Genomic DNA, 23,395 nt, shown 5'->3' with positions numbered 1-23,395 from the left:
TCCAATTTTATGTTACTCTGACTCAAAATGCCACCATGAGCAGGCAGACTTCTTAATTTCAGGAAAGAGCAACAGTAACTTTAAGAAAGCAAAATATAAACCTATTTTATTATTATGCAACACAAATATGATAATTTTCTCTATATTTCTTTTTTAAACCCTTTTAACATTTCTTCTACTTTACTGAGACCTTAAATCTAAAAAAAATGAATGTAGTTTTTTTTATAGAAATCAACATACCTATCTTTTAAATTGGTTAGAAGAAAAAGATCGAGACTAGAAATAAACATCAGTGTTTGTGATACTGGTAATAGCAGCCCTTTGCTGTGGCCTGAAAACAAACTCTGAACAGTAGGAAAGTGAACTGGAGAGTACAAGAACTGAACATGTTGACAACACATACTTTTATTTTGAGGATAAACTTCTTAGATAGAATCTAACTAAAACACACTGAGGCTCACGAAATCAAAGATTTTAGTACTGACAAAATTCACTTGCCTTTGCATTTAATGTTTCAGACAACTTCTTCATTATATGGACTAACATGGGCAAACATTTCAGTATTACATTAAACCATTAAACACACTGCATATTGTTGTTTTAAAAAGATTTTATTCACTCAAAATTCAAAAAACCCAAGATTATGACAGTGTAAATTAAAATCCCAGTGTAGCCCTAACATTAATCCAGTTATTGTACAAAAATTTTAATTCAGCTGATCTGTCAACAAAAATGGTTTGAAGTTCTTCTGATTAAAATAACAGCATTGTAGACTCATTCACAATGGAGACAGCTTCCCTGTATCTCAGCCACTAAAAAGGGTAGAAATGATGAGTCTTCATGCTGTGGAACAAAAGCACACCATTGTTAAGTAGTACAGAAATGTATTTTGGACCACACTGTAATAAAAGTGATTTAAGTGGTGTTGGGGTGAAAAGTGTGCTCTTACTCTTCAAAGGGGGCGCCTCTCCAGCCACGATTCAGAGACTTGAGTGCTTTCATATCCTCCTCATCCAGAGAGAAGTCAAAGACCTGAATTCAGATTCAAACAAGACATTACGCTTAATAATTTTTGAATAGTTGTCAGTGACAGTAACATTTAGTTATCAAGTCATATGGAATTACTGTTGTACTGGGATTAATTTACCTCATTACACTGACTCTTTTATCCTACAGTTTTTTGGTATTTAGTCATTTTCTCTTTAAGATTGACCTATAAAGTTTTATGTATCAAAAAGTCATAATTCATTTTTAAATGACAATATCACAACCTCCCTTTTCCCTTAGAATTAAAAAGCTGTTTTTGTGATATACAGCATGTAAATCAGCTCTGTTCTGATTGGCTGTTCTGTGTTGTGCCTCATTGTCCTGTCTGGGCTGATGGGTTGTTTACTTCTGACATGACAAAAAACAGCGAAGTCAAAATGGGCTGTTTTTGCAGATTAATTTTAACATATGGACTGTATAGCTGGAGGTGGTGAAAAAAGTGAAGAAAATTTGTTTCAACCTCTTTAACTTGCAAGCTTGAAGCATCAAATAATAAGGAGCAGACAATGTTTTAAATACTCAGCCTTTACTGAGAGGGATGGGTTACCTTTATGTTCTCCTGAATCTGGGCAGAGTTAATACCCTTTGGAATCACTGCGATGTCTTGTTCGATGTGATACCTCAGCAAAACCTGCAAAACACCTGAGATTCAGTATCGGAGGACCTACAGAACAGCATGGCTGTGTTATTTGTTTGAGAGAGGAGGTATGACCTGCGCAGGAGTCCGTCTGTGTTTTGCAGCAATCTTCCCAACCACAGGATCCTCCAGCAGCTTTTCAGGGTCTGTGTCTCCTGCGTGCCTGCATGAGAGAGATAGAGGAAGAGCATAATTAAAGGCGGACGTTTGGACTGAGATTATAATTTATGGTTATCAGCGACATTTCAGTTTGTTAAAGACGTGAAAGCTGTTCTTTCATTTTTTTTTTTTTTGCTTCTTTTTTGCTTTTCAGATTTTTAAAAATTTGTGGTCAAATGTGATGTGAACTTACATCTCTTTGGGTTTGTCTGGTGAGCCGAAGGGAAAGAAGGCTGTGAGAGCAATATTCTTCGACTTACAATATTTAATCAGATCAGACTGAACCAGGTAAGGATGAAGCTCTACCTACAGATGAAAATGTGTTTATTTGATACGGATTTTGCTTAATTATGTATGCACAGTATTGACACTGATGGGTCTTAAACAAATATTGACCACATCTGTAAAACCAATATATTACTTTAACACTACAATGTCTCAGTACCTGATTGACAACTGGAGGGACTTTAGCCACAGACAGCAGCCTTTGAAGTTGTGGGATTGAGAAGTTGGACACTCCAATACTCTTTGCTTTTCCAGAAGCCTTCAGAGCTTCCATCCCCTGAAATGTACATACATAGGACACTGTGGAACAATCAAGAACCTCTTTATGGCTTTTACAGATCTCAGAAGTCTTTCCTTACCTTCCACACATCCACATAGTCAAAGTCTGTTGTGAGAGTTTTTCCATCCTTCTTTGGAAAGAGCTCATCACCAACGTTCTGTGATCACAAGCCATCAGGTTATTCTCTGTGATGAACAATGTTATCTGATACAGTACATACAAAAAAAGAGTCTTTGACATTCATTGATGCTTTGAAACTTTTAATCTGGCCTCTTGCAGCTCCACAACTGTTTAAATCTGGCTTGGCCCCATCTGTGCTCTTCTCGGTCTTCTCTCATTACCATGTGCACTTGTGTCCTGTTAAGTCGTCTCTGCATTACGAGTGGAATGTTTACTGGTTTTAATTATATACCACAGTATAAACAAAATAAATAAAAATAGAAATAAATAACCTGTTCCAGTCTTCTACCATAGTCCCCCTGCAACCAACGAAAAATTGCTACAAAAGAAAACTTTGTTCTGAGTACGATACCATTACTGAAGAATTCAGTGTCATGAGTGCAAATGTTACATCTTAGCCCAAAGCAGGGTCAGGCTGAGGGGCTAGGTATAACATGCGCTAGGCTGTAGAAAAAATCCCACTCATGTTTGCCTGTGATAAATGCATGCTAGTTTAGCAGTGAGCTAATTTAGTTCACTAGTTAGCTGGCTAGCTTAATCTAGGCAAGTTACATGCACTATCTGGTTAAAAACGCAAGTGTACAAGTAATCTCAGGTAAAAGGATGTAGCTGATATTTTCAGTGCTTTAAAACTTGCCACAGCTGCTGGCGTTTCATTCACAACAAGGAAGTTAGTGTGATAGAACATGGCTCATCACACATTCCCTCATTTTTTCCCTAACAAATTTTTTAGTTTTTCATTTGTAAAATGGAATAAGCCATGGTGTCAGTAGGCCAACGTAAGACCAAATTTGCTAGTTAACCTTACTTTATTTATTTTTTGTGGTGTCCTACCAATAAACGCTGACCACTCCTGTCAACCTTGAACTGCTAATGTTAGTTAGTGGAGTTAATTATAGGCTGATGTTCAGACTGAGAAATTTGGGCAATAGTAGGTTATGTTTTACAGCATATGCCTTTAAATTTTAGTAATTAGTGAATTTAGTAATAAGTGAATTAATTTTGGTTGGCCAATGTTAGTGTTAGATATGGGGTTATCCATCTTAATGGGTTTTTGCTTGTTTTTTTTTTTTTAATAATTTTGCTTTCCTCACATCATTAACATTTATGCTGAATAAAAAAGTTCTACCCTTGACAATAATCTGAATGCAATGCTGTTGTATAACCTGTAGTCCCACAGGGAAGTGCACAAGGTACAGGTCTACGTAATCCAGTTGCAGGTCACTGAGAGATTTATCCAGACACACAGGGATGTCCTCAGGGGCAAAATATCTGCACCACAGCTGGACACAACAAAACAGAGACACTTTATTAGTTCATTCATAATCTTCAGAGATCTTACATAACATTCAAACAGAATCGAACTTCATAAAGCAGCATGAAAGCAGTGTTGACTGGGTGAAAGTTATGGAAAAATGTTATTTTTCGTAAGGTTGGGGTGTTTTATTAACTCGGTTAGATTCACTTACCTACAGTTATTGTAGATGTTTTGTAAGACTGACCCACCTTGCTCACAATGAACATGTCCTCGCGCTTAATGACCCCCTGCTGTATCTTGGAGCGGACGGCCTTGCCCACATCCACCTCAGTTTGATAGACAATGGCTGTGTCCAAGTGACGGTAGCCAGCATCTATTGCTTCCTCAAGTATTTCTTGACTCCGGTCTGAAGTTGCGACCTGATGATCAAACAGTACAACATTTCTAGTTTCAGAGAGAGAGAAAGAGAAACACAGCCGGGTCTTTCTACACCAGTTCTCCTTGAACCTGGCAGGTCATGCCATAGATTTCCGTGGAAATAAAAATAGGAAAAAATATTACATAAAACATAAAATAGTTTTATATTAATTCCTACTACTTGTTAACTTATTAGCACTATTAAGTTTATGTTTTTATCAAACTGTGGAAACTTTGAAATGTAAATTTTCAGTCAGTTTTCAACATTAATCTGCAAACAGTAGTCCAGCACATTAACCCCACCAGTAGGCCTAGAAACCACTATTGTATTTCACAATACCAACTGTATCCAATTTGCCATGTTTTTCCTTGTTCAAACACTTCACAAGGTTTAATCCCTTTAGGATGTGCCAGCGAATCCAAACTTTTATCACACACTTTTATAATGTATCAGCTAGTTTGGACTGTAGTCCTCCTGTACACTAAATAATAAGAGCTGGGATGTAATAAACCTCAGATTTTTGGGATTAACAGGTGTGCCAGAGTGTGGAAGTAATCAAACTGTTCCAGACTGTGTCTAATGGTAAATAATGCTGACAGCTTGATAAATCAGATTAACCGTTACGGTGCATTTGTGATTACAACATTGTGTGTAAACATTAACGTGCACACATGCCAGTCTTTGTATTATTTAGTTTAACTAAAGTTTGATGAAAGTGTAAAAACCTTGTAAATAGGTAACGAGTCTTCCTCAGCAAGCAACACTGCTCTGACTAGCTCTTGTGTTAGCTTTAGCATTAGCTCATCTGAAGGAGTTTCAGTTGCCAATTTTGACATGAAAACCCTCATGTCTCTTTTAACATTGAGTGAATAAATTCTGTTTTGTTTAATGAAGTAATGATTAATATAAACATGGTTTCCTGATTTGCACCCACAACTTCTGTGTAAGTATTTGTGTGTTTCCCATTTTAGCTGAAAATTATGGCACATTTTAGCTAGCTGGTTAAGCTAAAATTGGCCAGTACCTAAAAGACTTTTTTTCTTTTTGTATTTCAACTTTTTTATTTGAAATGATCTGTGAAAACATTGTTCATAAACATTTTGCTTTGTTGGTAAGCTTATTATTGCTTCCTCAGTTATTGGTAATGAATGAAATTTGCTGTGTCATACTGACTTAGCATAAGATGTCTCTGACCTACTTCATGTACTTCTTGTGCCCCGCCCACCTCAGCAAATCCAGACCAATCAAAACTATTATTACATGTCAACTATTGTTGTAGCCATAATGCAATATCAGATATTGTGACTGGCTGTAAAGTTTTTTGGGCTGTTATGGCCCATTTTAGCTCCACCTTGTATGTTTGAGAACCTTTAAAATATGAACATATGCTCAATTTCAAGTGAACAAAAAAAGGATTCTGGAAACCTGCTTACATTACATACACACACACACACACACACACACACACACACACACCAGGGTAAGGTTCAGTGATTAGGCCATCTGCCCTGAACATCTTTTAAAGCCAATTTATTTTTGAATGAAAATTTGAAATTTAAAATTTCAGTCAGTTTTCAGCATTATTTCTGCAGAAAAGTAATCCAGCACATTAACCGTACAAGTATGCCCATAAACCACTACTGTATTTTACCATAGGTCAGATCCTACAGGACCAAGTCCAACATAATTTGGAGATTACATCTTTTAAGACCTGCCAGTGAGGTCAAACTTTTATCACACACTTATTTAATGTAAAAGTGACTCAGCTAGTTTGCATTAGTCCTTGTAGTTACTGATGAATAAGAGTTATGATAAACCTTGGATTTTAAGGGGTAATAGGTGTGTTAGAGCGGGAAAACCAAACTGTGCGAGACTCCAGGACATGACTTGAGCACCTCTGCAATAGGCCAACATGAAAATGCTTTGATAAGTCTTCAAATAAGTGATACGCTCTTAAACAATATTATTGTTTTATCAAGAATATCACTTTCTCATTGTAACCTGTTCTAACTTCCAGCTTTGAGAATTTTACAGTTTTGATTAAGGACTGCTGTTCATACTGTTATCATAATTTTCACCTGACAAGACCAACAATTAATTGTTGCCTCATTTTGTCCAGGTGCGAAATGATACTTTCAGTTAAAAAAATTTACACAAGTGTGATATTACAAGCTTTTCCGATTTGGTGGCAGAGATTTTTATTTGAGATCAGAATTTTACCCTGAATAGAAGCAGTACACCAGAACCAAAAATGCTGAGTAAAGGAAACATATATACAGACAGCAGAGGTTTGTGATGATTACCAATCAATGACGCTTGCTCCACATACACAATTTACAAAAATGTAATCCTACCTTTAAATTGAATGTTCCCTGACCCAGCAGTGGCATAAAGCTGCCGTCACTGAGTTTGATCTTCTTAGGCTGTTGACCGCTCATGATTATTACAGCGTCAAACAATTGTCAAAATAGTGAACTGGCTGATCGACTGACTGGCTTTTACTCTCTCTTTTCTGATTTGCTGTCAACTCCCTCTCCGCTGCCTTCTCTCTCTTTATTTATCTTATTAGTTAATCATTGACCCTTACTCTGAAAGTGTGCCAAAATCATTTTAATTTAATCAACAATGTGTGGAAAGATAAATATGAACTCATGCACATGCCAGTCTTTGTATTATTTTATTCTAGTGAAGTTTGCTAAAAGATGAGAAAAAAACAATTTAACATTGCTCTGTCTAACTCTTATTAGCATTAGCATTAACTCATCTGAAGGAGTTTCAGTTGCTAAATTAGACATGAAAACCCATACCTAGCTTTAACAAGTGAATAAATTCTGTTCCTGGATTGATTAACGTAAAGAGGTTTCCAGAATCCTTTTTGTTCACTTTAAAGTGGCCAAACATTCACATTGTATAGGTGCTCTACCATGTATGTCTGCACTAGCATCCTATAAACCTAGTTTATTTTTGAATGAAAACTTAAAATTGAACATTTTCAACGTTAAATTTTTGTTAAAGTTTTTAACATTTTTTTTACAAAAGTATTCATACACTTTAACCATATAAGTGTGCCTAGAAACCATACATTTAAGTTAAAGTACTAGTAATCAAGTAAAAATAATCAAGTTGTAGTATGACTTACATTTTTTAGTCAAGCAGAAGTATAAAGGTATGTGCCCCTAAATGTATTTAAGCTACAAAAGTAAAAGTATTTCTTTAAAATTAATTTCTCTTTCAGCTTTTAAACAGGATATCTTTTTTGGAGAGTTAGAGGTACACATCCATGAGGATGGAGCATGCAAAATTGTTTATAATAGAACTGCATGCATCGTCCACAAAAATCCACTCATCTAGAGCACCGAAACTCATTTATATGTTTGATTTCCTTTAAAAGAATTTGAGATGGACATTGTTGGAATTTCTACTAAGAAAAAAAAATGTCATTTTTGTTTTAGCAGTCACTATTGAACTCTAAACTAAAGTAATGAGTCTAAAGTAATGTTGTGAAAATGTACTGAGTAAAAAATACAGATTTTTCTTTTGAAATGTAGTGAGAAAAGTAAAAGTAAAAAAAAAATTAAGTGACTGAAATACTCAAGAGAAAAACAGATGCATAAAAAATTATTTAAGTACAACACTTCTAGGTTTTATACTGTGTTATTTAACACCTCTGACTAAAAATTTGATGAATGTAGCAACCACTAAAGGATGGGTGGAACTTTGTCAGAATTTTGCAAACTGTCAATTATGTAATTATAACAAAAGAAAATTGCTGTTAACCAAAAGCTTTTCTATGTTCACAGCCTTTTTCAGGGGTGGGGAACTCTGGTCCTAGAGGGTTGAATTTCTGCACAATTTCTTGGTTTTCTGGTTCAAACATACCCAATTCAAGTTAACATCAGGTTACCTGACGTATGTAATGCCTTTAACAGCTTCCTCACAGGAAGCTATTACATAAAATGGTTATGAATGCTGTCTGATACCTAACACCTGCATATGCTATCTGGTGCCTGAGACATTATTTCATAATAGTTTTAGGATAAGCATTTGTCCTGATATTTTTTCAAAACATAGTTATTGCTGTCCTACAGGACCAAGTCCATCATAATTTGGCAGTTTTTCTCTGCTCAAAAGCTTTACAAGGTGTAATCCCTTAAGACCTGCCAGCAAGTGCAAACTTTTATTGCACATTTTTATAATATGAGAGTGACTCAGCTAGTTTGCATTGTAATCTTTTCTGAATGTTGAGTTAGAATGTAATAAACCTTGGATTTTAAGGGTTAATAGGTGTGTTAGAGCATGGAAGTAAACAAACTATGCTATGACTTTGATACTCCAGGATGAGACGTGAGCACCCCTGTGATAAGCCAACACGAATACGCTTTGATAAGTCTTCAAATAAGTGATTCACTCCTAAACAATATTACTGTTTTATCAAGAATATTATTTTCTCAATATAACCTGTTCTAACTTCCAGCTTTAGAAATGTTACAGTTCAGATTAAATATTGCTGTTCACACTGTCATCATAATTTCACCTGACATGACCAACAATTAGCTAATTTTGTGCAAGTGCAGAGTGTCTGGCTACTGCTGGATAATTTCCTTCAAATTTATTTAAAATTGCATTAAGTTTAAAAATTTGCATGAAGGGTGACATTGTTGTCGTTTAAAGGGTGGGCTAGAGCAGGGAAGTAACCAAACTGTGCCAGACGTATTCTGAAACATGTATGACTGCAATGAACATCTTATAAAGCCAGTCCATTTTTATACGAAAAATGAATGATATCTCAAATTCTTCTAATTGTACTACTGAATGTTTTAGCCTGTTATGGAAACTAACAGGTCACCTGAACTGAATGCAGAGGTGGCAGAAGAACATAAGTCCCTTAACTAAGTAATACTACTAATAATCAAGTAAAACAAATACTCAAGTAACAGTAAAGTATGACTTACATTTAAATTTACTTTTTAAGTAGAGGTATAGAAGTATGTGCTCCTAAATGTACTTACAGTGAAAAAGTAGAAGTATTTCTTTAAAAAGCATTTTTCATTCAAATTTCTAATCAGGATATCTTTTTATTGAGGGTTAGAGATACTGATCCATGTTATTGCCGCTGCAAATTGAGCCTTTAAGATATAAACAAAGTCATAAACAAGTGTTTGTATCTGAAATTTTCCATTCTAGAGAAACTTAACAGGTCAGAACCAGACACCAGACACCTTTAATGCCAGTAACAGCTTCCTCACAGGAAGCCAGTACATAAAATGGTTATGAATGCTGTCTGATGCCTAACACCTGAATATGCTATCTGGAGATATTATTTCACAATAGATTTAAGATAAGCATTTGGCCTGAAACATATTTTTTTAAAACACATTCATGGCAAGGAGGTTCATACTGTTGCGTTCTGCAAATGGCTTGTGCTGCTGTACAGGCTTTGGAGGCATGGCTATGCAGAGGGCCATGTGTAGAGCCTCATGGGAGGTGTGTACTCTCCACATAAAAGAACTTAAATATTGCTTATGTCATTTTTGTTAGTTTAAGTTATAAGTACATGTTACCTGTTATTTTGTGTCAGGCAGTGAGCTTAAGTAGTTTGGTGGAATATCTACCGTGAAGCAGAAATGTATGGCTGGTGATGACCTCCCTGCAATTCATGGTGTCTTGTTACAGGCATTTTTGCTGGTGTAACAGTATCAAGAACACTATTCAGAGCAGAATCATGGACTCTTTTGTGTTTTACTCTATGCTCATGCCACAATACAAGCATAATGTTATCAATATATTATCAATATTATATATAGAAACTGAGAGATCAGTAGTTCAAGTCCTGACATCATCCCCAAAATTTTCCAGTTGCTTGAACTCTTCACTTAGCTCAAATGAGCAGCAGAGCTGTCCAGATAGTTGCAGATCCTGCAGAGGGTTTTTACCTTCTGGACCTGAACTACCCACCTCTGAATAACTCTGAAGATGCGTGTAGGTTCAGTTGTTGTTTTATTAAATAAAATGACTATATTTATGTTGTAGACATTATGATTCCTGGTTTCTATTACCACCACTGTAAAGAAGTCCGAGTCAGCAAGTTTCTCTGCAATGAATCATTCATTCCTTCTGTGTGTAATTCTTAGACCAGTCAGTAGAGAGTAGCAGAGTTCTATGAAGTCCCAGACATTTTCCCAATTCCCAATGACTCAGTTTAAAGTCATTGCCATATTTCATCTTGCGTAAAACCACTTTTTGACATTTTGCTAATAGGTTTCATCTAGAACACAGGTTTCCAACCTTGGTCCTGGAGTACTGCTCTAAAGGTTTTTGAGTTTTCCGTGCTCTGGCACTTCCACTTTAGCAGCGAAAGGACTTGTTAATGAGCTGAGTAGTTGGATCTGGTGTGCTGGGAGCAGGGAAAGCATTAAAATGTGCAGGGCAGAGGGTTCTTCAGGAACAGGGTTGGGAACCACTGATCTAGAGACTTGTGATAATGATATGATTTTAGCACTTTAAGAGATGGAAATTCTTCCTTTTACTGACTGAAGACAAACAGACTGCATTGATTTGTTCGTTGGAAAGGTTATTGGCCCATAAGCCACGTTCAGTCAGCTGCAGGGCAGGAATCCAAGATTTGGGGAAAAATCCTTACATAATGCTTTGTCAGCATGTAGCTACAGAGCTAGGGAGGCTTTTGCAAGCCTGGTAGCATGTCTGGTTGGATATGAACATATCAGATCCATATCTTGAGTAAGATTCCAATCTAGTTGGTAAAAGCCAAATTAATTTTTACAGATATCACAAAGCACAGTCTGTAAAAAGTTACATACAGTCTCAGAAAAAGGTATTAAACTGTCACTGGGGCAGTGCCATTCTGGGTGGTACACTCAGGGGTAAATCTTTAGTACCTTTAGTAAGAGAACAATTGTTCCATAATCAATTGCAGTTGTTAAGTTATATTGACTGAACACACCCTGCCTTGTCTCTAGGCTTTTCATTTTGTTGTTTTGTTTTAAAAATTTAGGAAAGGTACATGTACGAACCACAGCTGGACCTTAAACTCATTTTTGTAACTTAAAGGGTACATTTACTTTGTTTGTACCTCGATGAATGAAAAGTAAACACAGGCAAAAACTCTAATAACATTATTTATGCAGGAATCTGTAACTCAGTCGCTGTGCGAAGCCATGGTCACACTATTTAATCACTATGTGGTTGTTAGCTGTGACCCAAGATAAGTCAGGTTCACAAGGGGGAAGGGGGGCCTTCAAGGTACAGTTTTGTCTATGGCCTAGAGCTGGCCTGGCCTCTGGTGACCACTCTCATCTCATCAGTCCATGAGTTGTCTGCATTTGTTGAGGTTCCTCTGAAACTGTGATCTAACATTAAGAATGTAATAATGCATAATGTTTGAATTATAATAACATGACAAGAATAATAACATGCCTGTCTAATGTAAGAATATATCCTGTCTGTGTACTGTATTGTTTTAGCAAGTATTTGTAGTAATAATTTTGTTTACCTCTAACTGTGCTTAAATCTGCACATGCATTCTTGCTGTAACACATAAAGCTGAAAGAAATATTTAATCCATAAATGAATATTTCTCTTAGAAAAGATTTTATTTAAATAGCTGTTACATAATACTGGCACAAAATCAATATAATATACACAAAGGAATGTACCTTACTCTATAAAAGTGGTAGAGCATGCAAACAATGTAGTACACTAAGATGATATTTTCAAACACATTGCCACTGTGAGGTGTTCAAAGACAAACACTACTACTGAAAACATAATAGATGTGTACTGTGAGGCCTGGAGGACATGGCCAACACTAATTGGAAAGGAAGACCCAATAGAGGCACTTGATCCTGCCAGTGAGCTTATAACACTGCAGCAGGCTCTGTAGGCCATGTGGTCTCTCTTTAGGAATGGATTTGAAGCAAAGAAGTCGGATTAAAACAGCTTACAATGATAAAAACAAGATTTACATGACAGTTTACTGGTCCATACAAAAATATAAATATAAGGTTTACATAGAATTGTGGGTTTCTACTGAAGAAGAAACACCGGTACTCATTCAAACTTCCACAAGTCCACGTCTCTTTTCTCATGTGTAAAATCTTCTACTTTATGGATCACTTCAGTTTGTCTTCTCTTTGGTTTTGTGTCACTTTCCAGCACAGCCATAGCCTTTCATTGGTCCAGGTCATTGCTTTCTTGGCTGAGAGGTCTGTAGTGACGCGCACAGAATTCCCTGATCCGCCCACATGCCTCCACCATCATTTCCTCTGGAACTGTCACCACGATCCGGAAAAAGTTTGGATATTCAAAGGCCTGGAGGTAAAAGCATGGCAGAAATCTCGCTATCAGGGTTTGGATGAAATGTAATACAAGTATTCAGAATACAGAAATGAAGTATGTGTAATTCAGTCCTAGTTACATTTCGTAAAGGTGGTATACAGAATGCAGTTATGTTTTAAATTTTTAGGCAAATACTCCTATAATACTTACCCACTAAATTAAAAAAATATCGAAGCTTATTTCAATGCTTATTTATTAACCTGTTTAAATCAGTGTGAGGGGTCAGTTTTTAATCTCAACATTACTAAAGGCTTATGATGGGTGATGAAACTGAACAGGACAGGATGTTTATGAGTAGTAAGCTTAGCATTGGTGTTGTACTGGACTCATCTATGTGCTTTTTAGTGCTATAATTGAGATTTGGCAAACTGTTTACTTAGTTTATGAGACGATAGTGGGATTGTGGGAGCAGCAGTGGACTGAAGCAGGCGATAAGAGCCAAAATAATGTTGAGCATTTTGTAACTTCATTTAAATAAGATAATTTTTCATGAAATATATTATCAGAAGAATTACATGAAGAAAACTGACAACAGTGAAGAACAGTGTGCATTGAATAAGCAGAGTTTTTCCCATGTGCCTTATCAATATGTATTCTAAATGTATTCTGAATACATCACTTTTTATGCATTGTAATGATATTTGTCAGTGAACATTTAGGACAGTGTATTCAGTACTTAGCCATCACTATTTTTTCAAAGTGTTCTGCCCAACTCTGCTCACTATGTATAATGAACAGATACTGCAGATAGATAGATAGTTTTACGTAGTTTTACATCAATATTATTTATTTATAAATATAGTGAGAGCAGGGTTATGTACCGTGGCAGGCAAGCAAAACACAGACTGTTCGGTGACCAGTCGCTCGGTGAAATCCACATCATTCTGGAACTCTGGAAAGTGCTCCATTTCGATTCCGACCTAAAGTTGGACATAGATGCATTATCATCCTCCATATTAGGAGTTGCTTTTTTGTCCCTGTGGACCAGCATTGCGTCACCAAAGCTTAAAAATTAACTGTAAATGAAGAGCATGACCAGTGTCACAGTCTTCTTGGACAACATGTTCTAGAGAGAAAATGGAACTTACCATGAGATACATGGCTCCAGACGGCATCACTGGATTCAGCCCAGGAACGGTGGACAGCTCTGAGAAACAAATCTCTGAGTTGGACTGGTGAAGAAGATGACAAGTGTTAGAAAGCCGTGTTCCTCCCTCAGTGAAACCGCCATCATTCATTCAAACTCCTTCCTTTTGTTACCTTAAGAAAGCTGATTGTGCGCTGGTAGAACTCTGCTGGGGTGTTATTTAGGATGCTCTCTAGAGCCCCCTGGACGACAGTGCAGGCACCCAAAATGCGCTGGCTGAGCTTCACAAGAGCTTCTCGAATCTTAAGAGAAAATCCAAGAGCAACATTATAATGTTTTGTAATTTTACTAAATATGTAATAATTATATATTTCATGCAAGGTCTTGGTAAGGAATGGATTGGCACCTCAGGTCCAAAGACGTCGTTGCGATCATGGATGAGGATCCAGCCCATTCTCCAGCCAGGAACGAGCCAGCGCTTAGCCAGACCACCACAGGATAGGATGGGAACATCACTGCTGAGAGGGGCCAGGGAATGAAACTCACAGCTGGGAAAGACCTGAAGAATTATGAGATTACATCATAGACATATTAATTAATTCAACACTTCACAGTTCACATAGCAGTATCCCAGTATCATAAGACATGTACATCATATCAAAGCAATGTTAATAAGTTATGTAACATTTTTTTTTAATAAAATGGCATTCTGGCCTAAAACTAGCAATTTTTGTCATGTAATATTCTGTAGTATAGCATGGCGTCTTTCAGCCTCACTGGTTTGACAGAATTTATAATTTTATATATATCAGTGTTCTCTCACTATGGTACTCAGCATGTATTATACATCATGCAAATACATCATACAACCATTGGCTTTCTCCACACTGTGTTAAAGAAATCCTGACTGCAAGCCTAGCCACTGACCTAGAAGCTAATTCACACAAATGTGACATTCGGCTTTCTATCAGTAGTAATGTAACAGGGATAAAAGCAGTTGTAGTTTTTCAAAAGTACAAAAGGGTTTTTTTGTTAGTTATTAAACTGTATAATTTCACTACAGAGACTCCTGCAGCACCGCTGTAATGCAAGTATGCATGTTTAAAACAGATGTAGCAATGCTTACATTTTTCATTTTGTTTGGAACACCCCTACATTAACAAAAAAAGGCCCCTGTCATTGTTAAAAAGAAATGTCAGAAAACTCTAATGCCCTTTTAATTTAAAACCATATTTAGACCATATATAATTAAACAACGTTATGTGGTCTTTTTTTCTTGCTCTTGTGCATTGTCTGTATTTTAGAGTGTTCTCCGAGGGTTTTTTGCCAGAAGAAGGAAAGAGAAGAAAAAAAATTACAATGAAAAGGGAAGAGAGAGCAATTTACTGGTATAGTCTCTGCGGCTGTCCGCCTGGCTCTCATTAAATTGGGGCCTTGATGTTGGGTGGATAGATCCGCCCCACCTCCCATTGGCTGAGACAGAACATTTGGCAGTTCTGGCAAACAGCTCTCTCACAAGCTCATTTACACATATCAGCATTTCCCCATTATGTGCGTGTCTTTTACACAAGGTCTAACCAGCAAGAGGGCCGGAATGCCTCAAGACATCCCCCTGCCATGATAAAACCAGTTCAGCTGCCTCCAGCTAGTCAATACAGACCACACCGTTTAATGGGGCTCCTCCCTCTCTCGGCCTGCCTTCTCTCAAGATCCACATATGTGCTGATCACAAACACATGCAATGAAAAATGCAAAGTCATTGTGGTGTTCTGCACAAGATCCTTCAGGAACACAAGCAATGTAATTGTATACAGAAATGTTCGAAAACACTTTCAAAAGGTTTTCAAGAATACAAGCTCCTGAAAAACTTGTGCACAACAAGAAAATGACCGTGTGGTGAAACATAACGAAAGGTGCACAGTCACTGTGAAGTTTCCAGGACGTTTTACAGCCACATCAAATGGACTGCTGTGCCTGTTAACCTGACATGAGTCTGAAATATACTTTATGCACTGGCTATGATGTTCCTCTCTACATTATACTGTTTTCTTTCTTTACACTGGTCTTCAAGACACATCTTGAGCTGAAAGCCTGAGCAAGCAATTAAAAAGCCAACTTACTACAACTCATATTGAAAACATGAAAACAACAGTGAAGACATATTGAAAATCATATTGACTTTTGGCCCCCAAAATATTTGTACACTTTAAATATGTAATATTTTGAACATATGATGGCATTGTGAACTCAAGTGGTGTACAAAAGGCTATTCGATGCAAGCCTGCAAAAATCTGCACAGAGGTCTCTATAATTGTCTGTTTAAGGAACAGCTAACACAATGAACTTGAAACGTGTACATTTTGAAGGATAGAAGATAGTTTTTGGGACCAGTGCAGATTTGATTTAAGGCTATGTGATATCTTCCCAATTTATTCCTTGCCATTACACCTGAAAGACATTTGCTTCTATTCACCCTTAGATTAGCACTTAAGGAGCCATTTAGCTTCAATGTCTAGAGCTCCTTCACAAGAGACAAATGTAGTGACTTGTTTTTGATTTCGGCTCGCTCGGTGTGCGGACCCAGTACCCTGTGCTCATCCTTCACTCGTCCTTGATGACCTACAGCTTTGCGTGGCACGGTGTATTGCCAACCTTCCATTCATGCACACTCTGCTCTAATCCCTCCTGTGCTGATGTGGTCTCCAGCGCTGAGCTGAGCCAGGGAAAAGCTCTCAGCCCTCTTCCCTCTCTATTGCTCTGTTACAAAGAATGTGCCTTGCTGGTATTACATGAGGTTTGCTCCAAACTGAGCCAGCACCACCCTGAAACTCGTTCCCTGAGGCTTTCACCTTTCTTCTTTAACTGTAGATGCCATGATATGGACCTATATTGTCCTCATAGCTTGAAGATATAACTCAGTCTAAATTATTTTCAGAAGGTGAGGTTTGAGTGGTTGCCAGATTTGTGGCTGGGTATGACATAAAATAGTAATGATCCAAATCAGAGATTGCATGATGTTATGCACTCCTGACTCACCATGTCACCATAGATTTCATCAGCAAGGATAGGGATGCAGTGTCTTGATGCAACTGGACCACCAAAGAAATACATGTTAGTATTGTAGAATGTATACATAATACATACATGCATGCATCTAGAATCCACTACAGAATAAAAAAATATTATATGGACTGAGGTGCAATAAAGTCATTGTATTGCACAATTCTGCACAGCACACACCCGCAAGTATGTTTCGCAGGTGCTCTTTGGTAAACACAGATCCGCAGGGGTTGGATGGGTTGTTGACAATCAGGCACGTCGTCCGGTCATCAATCAGACTCTCCAAATGCTGCAGATCGATCTCCCAGGATTTTTCTGGCTAAAGGCACATTTCACAGAGAAAAAGTAAATGCTTTTTCTGGGAACCCAAGCAAAACATTCATCTAACCTGATCTGATTCTTGCTTGTATGTGTGTGTTTGACTGCATTTGCTCTCATTTGCAGCAGAGACAATCTAAGTTGTATGGGAAATTTGAAATCACCATATCTGAGGTAGCCCTGCACACTTACAATAAAACATAAGGCCAGCTTTTGGGATGCAGTAAAGCAGTGTGGACAAAACCTATAGAGCTAAGGACTGTATTGGTCCATGATACACCTTTGCACACTACTCATGCATCCATAATTTCAATGTTCAATATGACCACAAACTTTTTGGGAAGACTTTACTGAAGGGCAGCATTCGTAAGCCTCCTCGACGCCCACATAAGCTTTTTATGAAAGGCTTATTTTGGTGTCGTCTAACCTTTTAAATGTTGCCCTACAGTAAAGAGTTGCCAGCTTTTTTGACTGGTTCTTGCCAGATAACACTGACCTACAGACCTTTAGAATTCAACAAACCTCTACCAGACAGGTCCGCATAGAGAGTCCTCTCTGAACCCTCTCTGAATAATATGCACATTTCTCAATGTGGTCAAATCAGCTTTAATGACCGTTAGATACATTTTATGCTGACTTCATCAGATACTTTCATCACTGTTTGATGGCTCACTGAGTAGGACTAAGCATACATACAGTGCTGTGACATGATTTTTGCTGTTTTGGCTCCATTGCAATAGAATGGTCATTCAAAAACATTCCACTTTTTGGTATTGAAAGAGTCCACACCTGCTTTTATGGTATGTTTCTTGTCATAGTCATGCTGCAACTTAAGTTATGAGGCCATGTGGATCTTAGCAGTTAAGCTGCTTCTTTGCACTTCAAAATTTATGCTACTACTAGTGTCAACCGTCATATAATCAATAAAATAAAGTGAACCAGTTCCACTGGCAACCTACATGCCCTTGCCACCATGTTTTAGAGATGAAGTGGCAAGCTTTAGATCATGAGCAAATTATTGCAGATTATTAGAGCAGATTATTTATCCTCAATATTTTCCTCATAGCGTTCTGCATAGTGTTCTTGATCAAAAGTTTTTCTTAATGATTCTGCTGCTGTGTTTTTTTGTGGTCTGCCAGGTCGTTTACTACTGCTAAGCTCACCTGTGTTCATTTTTCTTAACCAATTAAATTGTTGATTTTGCCACACTTAAAGTTTTGGCTCTGACTCTGATTCATTTGTTCTATTTTTTTTCAGCCTCATGATTGACAGCTTTACAGCATTGACACTCCTCTGTTCTGTATGCACAATCTCAGAAATAAAGGTGAAACCGTCACTGGGGTGGTACCCTCAAGGGTACATCTCAGTACCTTTAGTCAGGGAACATAATTTTACCATAATCCTTTGAAATTAGTTGTATTGACTTCACACACCCTGTCTCGTCTCCAGGATTTTTATTTTATTGTTCTGTTTTAAAACATTAAATATAAATATTGGTAAATATTTAATGTATAAAATGGTACAAATATGTACTTTTCACCTGGGTAAAACTTATTTAAGGTATACAATTGGACCTTTAAACCACTGTTGTACCTTTGAGGGCACATTTACATTGTTTGTACCTTGCTGAACAAAAAATGTACCTGCACAGAACCTTTATTTATAACAGTGTAGAGATCACAGCAGCAGACTCCAAATGCAATTGCCACATCTACAGTCAACTCCAAGGTCTTTTGTGAGTGAAATAATGATGTAAGACATACGGCTGGCCAAGAAACTGAAAATGTGTGGATAGTGTCTAAAAAGGGCTGTGATTTCTATAATGTTTATCTAATGTGGAGGTAAATACACTTGAATCAAAGTTCTTTCTGTACTGTAACCTTGTATTTGTACCCAGTGTGCTGGAGCACGGAGCCAAAAATCGGTGTCACTGTCCGGTTACTTATTGATCTCCCTGTATGTATGCGTGCATGTGTGCACGTATAGAATTAGAGTAGCAGGACCAATCGCCATGATTTAGCAGAGCCAAGTGTGACCCACTTTTTTTTTTTTTACTTTTAGTGCCACCTTTTACAGTTAAACTCTTGTGGATTCTGTGGTGTCAGCTGCAGTCACTCACCAGCAGGTTGTAAAATTTGACCTGGACACCCATTGACACTGCCAGAGTTTTGTAGAGAGAGAATCCAGGACAAGGAACCAGGATATTGTCTCCTGGGTTACATAAAGCACTGATGGCCAGCTCTATAGCCTGGCTGCAGCCACTGGTCAAGATCACATCCTGAAGACAAAATACGATAGAGTTAAATTTCTCATTATTGTGATAGATTTGTAAAGTTCCTGCAGAGTGATTGAACACATTTAATTGGAAAGATAAGAAATTGACCCAGATGGCACACCTTAGCCTCCAAGGGAGCTCCTGGTTGGCTGTAGAAGTTCGCCACAGCCTCTCTGCTCTTCAGATAACCTGAGAATGTTAACATTAAGAGAGAAATAAGTTTTATAACTAATAACCATTTGTATCACTGTTTTTATAATTTTGTAACTTATTTGGTCTGCAGTGAGAGGAGGAACTATTTTACCCTGCTATGCCAATAAACATGGAGTCAAGATTTTACAAAGCATTTTATTAAATCCTGGGTGCAAAAAAGTGAAAGTACTTTGTAAGCGCTTTAACAAATACATAAAAAGTTTTCTTTGTTTGGTTGTGTGTGGTGGTGACTAATCAGTGGTCCTGTCCTTACAAACACACATTAGCTTAGTTTTGTGCAGTTTTATGTGCTACACTGAAATGAATTGGTTGTTGGGGAATTTTAATAAAAGCAAAGAGAAAAAATTCTTGGCCTTTAAGATTTGTAACATGAATTTCAGAGGTCTAAATGGAAATGTAATGAGTTAAAAGTATTTCTTGAAAAATTAGAAGTATGCAGTTTCAATAATACACGAGTAAAGAACAAATCATCCAAAATAATACTGTAGTAATGAGTGCAATTACTCATACTCACCACCCCTTATGGCTTACTATAACAGCTGACTACAATAATTCACTTTTTGATAAACTTCACATAGAAAACAAGATTAACAAAGGACTGATTTATACTGCCATCATCGATTTGATGTTTGCTGTCTCACCTACTGAGGGGGCATAGCCATTGAATTTGTGGGAATCTATAGCATCCTTCATTGCCTGGAGCACACTTTCATCCGTAGGTAAGTTTCCAAATACAGTGGGATCACCTGAAGAAAGAAAAGATACGAGAAACAAGAAAATAAGCAAATAGATTACACTATATGAATGACTCCACAATATGACATCACACAAGTGAACTATTAAAGATTAATAGACAGTGTTGTTAGGGTAAGTAGAAATGAATGGCTCATTATGCTTATGCAGCTGAGCAAGATGACTTTCTGATAAGGACGTGAGCAAAAGTTTTCTATAGCACGTTTAGAACAAGTAGTGTTGAGCCAAAGTGCATTACAACCTTAACACAACTTGTCACAAAAAAAAACCACCTTTAAATTGTGAAAAAATAAAATAATGCATCCAGGTGTTATCATATTCTACTGGGTTTGGACTTGGAGATTTTGGCCTTAAAGGAATAGGTAGACTGTTTAATAGTCTTTGGGCTTGGTTGCCTTTTTTGCTTTAACTGAGACTGAGGAAATGTTAAAAGTGGCTGTAGTTAAAAGGGCTGTATATGGATTGAGCAAGCTGGTAATGTAAGAGGTGTGAGACCCTCTGAGTGTGACTGTACCAATGGACAGGGCGATCATGGGCTTCTCTGGGTTTGGGGTGAGCTTCATGCCGTCCACTATAGCCCGGATAGGGTTCAGTGTGTTCTTGGACATCTCGGAGGCTCTGACATTCCAGCGCTGTCTGCGTGCCTTCAGCTTAGCGGCGCTCACCGGGACACGTGCGCTCACATGGTGAACGGCGATCCCTTTGAAACCGTTCCCATCGAACCCGTTTACACTGAAACAGTTTCCATTGATGCCGTTCTTGCTCACACCGTTTCTGTCAATGCCGTTTTCACTGATACCGTTTCTACCAATGCCCTTTCCATTGAGGGCATCTTTCTGAATGCCGTTGCTGTTTCCATTCATTCTGATCACATAGGACATTTTCTTTGTTACAGTAACTGCAATAAAAAAGTACAAAGGCGAGATAAAAAATTAACACACATACAATAAATACCATACAAAACCTACTTTAGAACAAATTATGTGTTATTATGGACATGGTTTAGTAAAGAGCAGATGAGCACCAAGTTCATCATTTTCACCATTCAGGGCCAGAGTTAGCAGAATTATTCAGCCCTTCTACAAGACTTTATGATAATGCCATGAGATATACAAGAAGAAAATAGTGAGGACTTTAATAGACTGAGCCTAGGTTGCTTCTCTGTTTCCAAAGCACTTCTCTAACACATAAGTCATAAATTAGAGAGACTTTGCATTTTACAACAGTCTTTTTAAAGAATCCAGTAAAATTAAAAAAAATATATATATGCAATTGTAAAAAGAATAATAGCTCCACCACTTGTCATGAATCACAGCTGCAAAAAAGCAACAGATCTCAAAAGGTATTAATCAAGAGATTTACCGCATAACACAAAAAAACACTGCAAAATAACGTTCAGATATTCAAAAATGCTGTGATCTTCAGAAACATACGAACACACAGGCTACTTTATTAGAAAACTGTTTTGTGTACTTAGGAATAAAAAAGTGCATTTTCATTCATTTCTGTATGTATGTGTAAAATGTGTAAAAAGTGTAAATGTGTTTCTGTTATGCGGGATAAATACCTTCACAAGTGGTCCAAAAAGAAGTTCACCTTGCGGATGCAGGGGCAGAGATCAGACACAGAGCAGTGAGAGGGGGAGCAGGATCTCAGCACCTTTATGTAGAGCCCCCCACGAATGGGTGTAGAGCCATGCCCTTTCCCCCATTGGTGGAGACTGAGGGCTGTTCCGAACAGCCCACTTACATCACAGACAAAAATGTCTAACCCAAGTTTTTAAGCTGAACCCCATCAATTTGGTTTAACTCTTTCCAAGCTTGGTGGTTTAGCTTTGCCATGAATGAGCAGATTGCAGTTCGGTGAGCAGTTTGGTAACTGCTGCACACTGATAACACACCTTTTTCCTCGGTGGCATACTGAGAGCCTACAGCCCCAGTTTCTACTTCGCTTCCCAAACTGCACAGTTTACAAACTGATCAGACTTTGTGCCCTATGGTCAGCCCTGGGGGGCAGTCCAGATGTTTTAGTTTTTGTTATTTGACTCACAGACGTAACAAGAATTTATATGTTTTTAAATTTATGTAGAGAGAGATGCAAGATATTTTGCAAATCTGCAGATAGGTTAGTAATGTGGGTGGGCAGTGTATCCAGTGCAAAACAACTAAGCAAAACATCTGTCATGTATATAGCCAACACTTACGTCAGTCAGCCTTAGGCAATGTTCTAGAACAACAAAGGTGCATGACCTCCACAAAAACAGCTGTACAGAACAGTGCTGTCTGGAGGATGTATAGAAGATTTTTGAGTTAGATGCGCTTATGAAGGTCAATTTGTCTTTTAATATGCATTTCTAAATAGGTTTTTAAAAACTCCATTAGGAGGAATAACATTTGCAAGTGGAATGTCACAGACCATAGCTGGATATATAACATTATTGGACATAAAAAGAAGAGAAACAGTCTTACACCTCCATATAAGGCAGAATTCCATGTGAAATTGACCAGTGTAGAGAAATTTACTGAGTAACATTTATTTGGTGGCAATATGCCAATATTGATTGTTATCATGACATGTTGCATCACATTATGTCACAATTTGCCTTTCTGAGCATATGTTGGATATTGTCAGTACTTAACACTGACCAACTGCATGCTTCTTTAAAAAGAGAACATTATAAATCCAATAATTTACTGGATTTAGCACAGTGCAGTACATGAAACATTAAATAAAATAGTTTTTCTACTTACAGTACTGTGTAAAAATCACAGACCACCCTTCATGTATATTTGTGACAATCAAAACAACCATTAAATACAATCATTATTTTTTCAGGAGATATTTCAGAGATTAGGTGTAACATAATCCACTTGCATAAAGAAGTGGAAAATCTGAGGGAAATGAGTACAAAAACAGTAGTAAACTGGATTTAAAAAAAGTGATTCAAAGGTACAAGAGTTGGTAGCCCACCAAGACTGTCATCATCAGATAAGCAGCACTTAAAGCTGCCATCTTTGAGAGAGGAGTAAGTCAAGTCCCACTCTTACTTCAGATCTGCAAAAATCCACAG

The 23,395-nt window shown here is 37.4% G+C and overlaps 2 protein-coding genes across 2 annotated transcripts; both read right to left on the bottom strand.

Annotated features, from left to right (window-relative positions):
- Nucleotides 1-592: 592 nt before the first annotated feature.
- On the bottom strand, nt 593-6,805 carry LOC118818155 (aldo-keto reductase family 1 member B7-like). Its single transcript, XM_036585315.1, has 10 exons — nt 6,619-6,805; nt 4,095-4,265; nt 3,755-3,871; nt 2,488-2,565; nt 2,289-2,405; nt 2,037-2,149; nt 1,760-1,847; nt 1,595-1,678; nt 950-1,032; nt 593-843 (listed from the first exon to the last, which is right to left on the bottom strand). Exons 1-10 carry the CDS (start codon nt 6,700-6,702, stop codon nt 813-815), a joined length of 966 nt encoding a protein of 321 aa, XP_036441208.1. The 5' UTR covers nt 6,703-6,805; the 3' UTR covers nt 593-812.
- A 5,050-nt stretch (nt 6,806-11,855) lies between these two features.
- Nucleotides 11,856-22,129, bottom strand: tat (tyrosine aminotransferase). The gene is made up of 12 exons (XM_036585306.1): nt 21,893-22,129; nt 20,840-21,223; nt 20,214-20,318; nt 19,481-19,548; nt 19,204-19,362; nt 16,947-17,085; nt 16,743-16,795; nt 14,113-14,265; nt 13,880-14,008; nt 13,708-13,791; nt 13,441-13,539; nt 11,856-12,592 (listed from the first exon to the last, which is right to left on the bottom strand). Exons 2-12 carry the CDS (start codon nt 21,204-21,206, stop codon nt 12,452-12,454), a joined length of 1,497 nt encoding a protein of 498 aa, XP_036441199.1. The 5' UTR covers nt 21,207-21,223; nt 21,893-22,129; the 3' UTR covers nt 11,856-12,451.
- Nucleotides 22,130-23,395: the final 1,266 nt, after the last annotated feature.

The sequence above is a fragment of the Colossoma macropomum genome, unplaced genomic scaffold (assembly GCF_904425465.1).
Source record: "Colossoma macropomum unplaced genomic scaffold, Colossoma_macropomum, whole genome shotgun sequence".
NCBI lineage: Eukaryota > Metazoa > Chordata > Actinopteri > Characiformes > Serrasalmidae > Colossoma > Colossoma macropomum.
Note: the sequence above shows the minus strand (reverse complement) of the source record. Positions and strands in the feature narration are given on the sequence as shown.

Coding starts and splice junctions, on each gene's coding strand:
- LOC118818155 (XM_036585315.1), bottom strand. CDS start 6,702: ATGAGCGGTCAACAGCCTAAGAAGATCAAACTCAGTGACGGCAGCTTT. Junction 2,566..3,754: donor ACTTCCCTGTGGGACTACAG/GTTATACAACAG, acceptor TTGTGATCACAG/AACGTTGGTGATGAGCTCTT. Junction 1,679..1,759: donor ACAGACGGACTCCTGCGCAG/GTCATACCTCCT, acceptor GGTGTTTTGCAG/GTTTTGCTGAGGTATCACAT.
- tat (XM_036585306.1), bottom strand. CDS start 21,206: ATGTCCTATGTGATCAGAATGAATGGAAACAGCAACGGCATTCAGAAA. Junction 13,792..13,879: donor GCACAATCAGCTTTCTTAAG/GTAACAAAAGGA, acceptor CTTCTTCACCAG/TCCAACTCAGAGATTTGTTT. Junction 13,540..13,707: donor CTGGAGCCATGTATCTCATG/GTAAGTTCCATT, acceptor GTCCAACTTTAG/GTCGGAATCGAAATGGAGCA.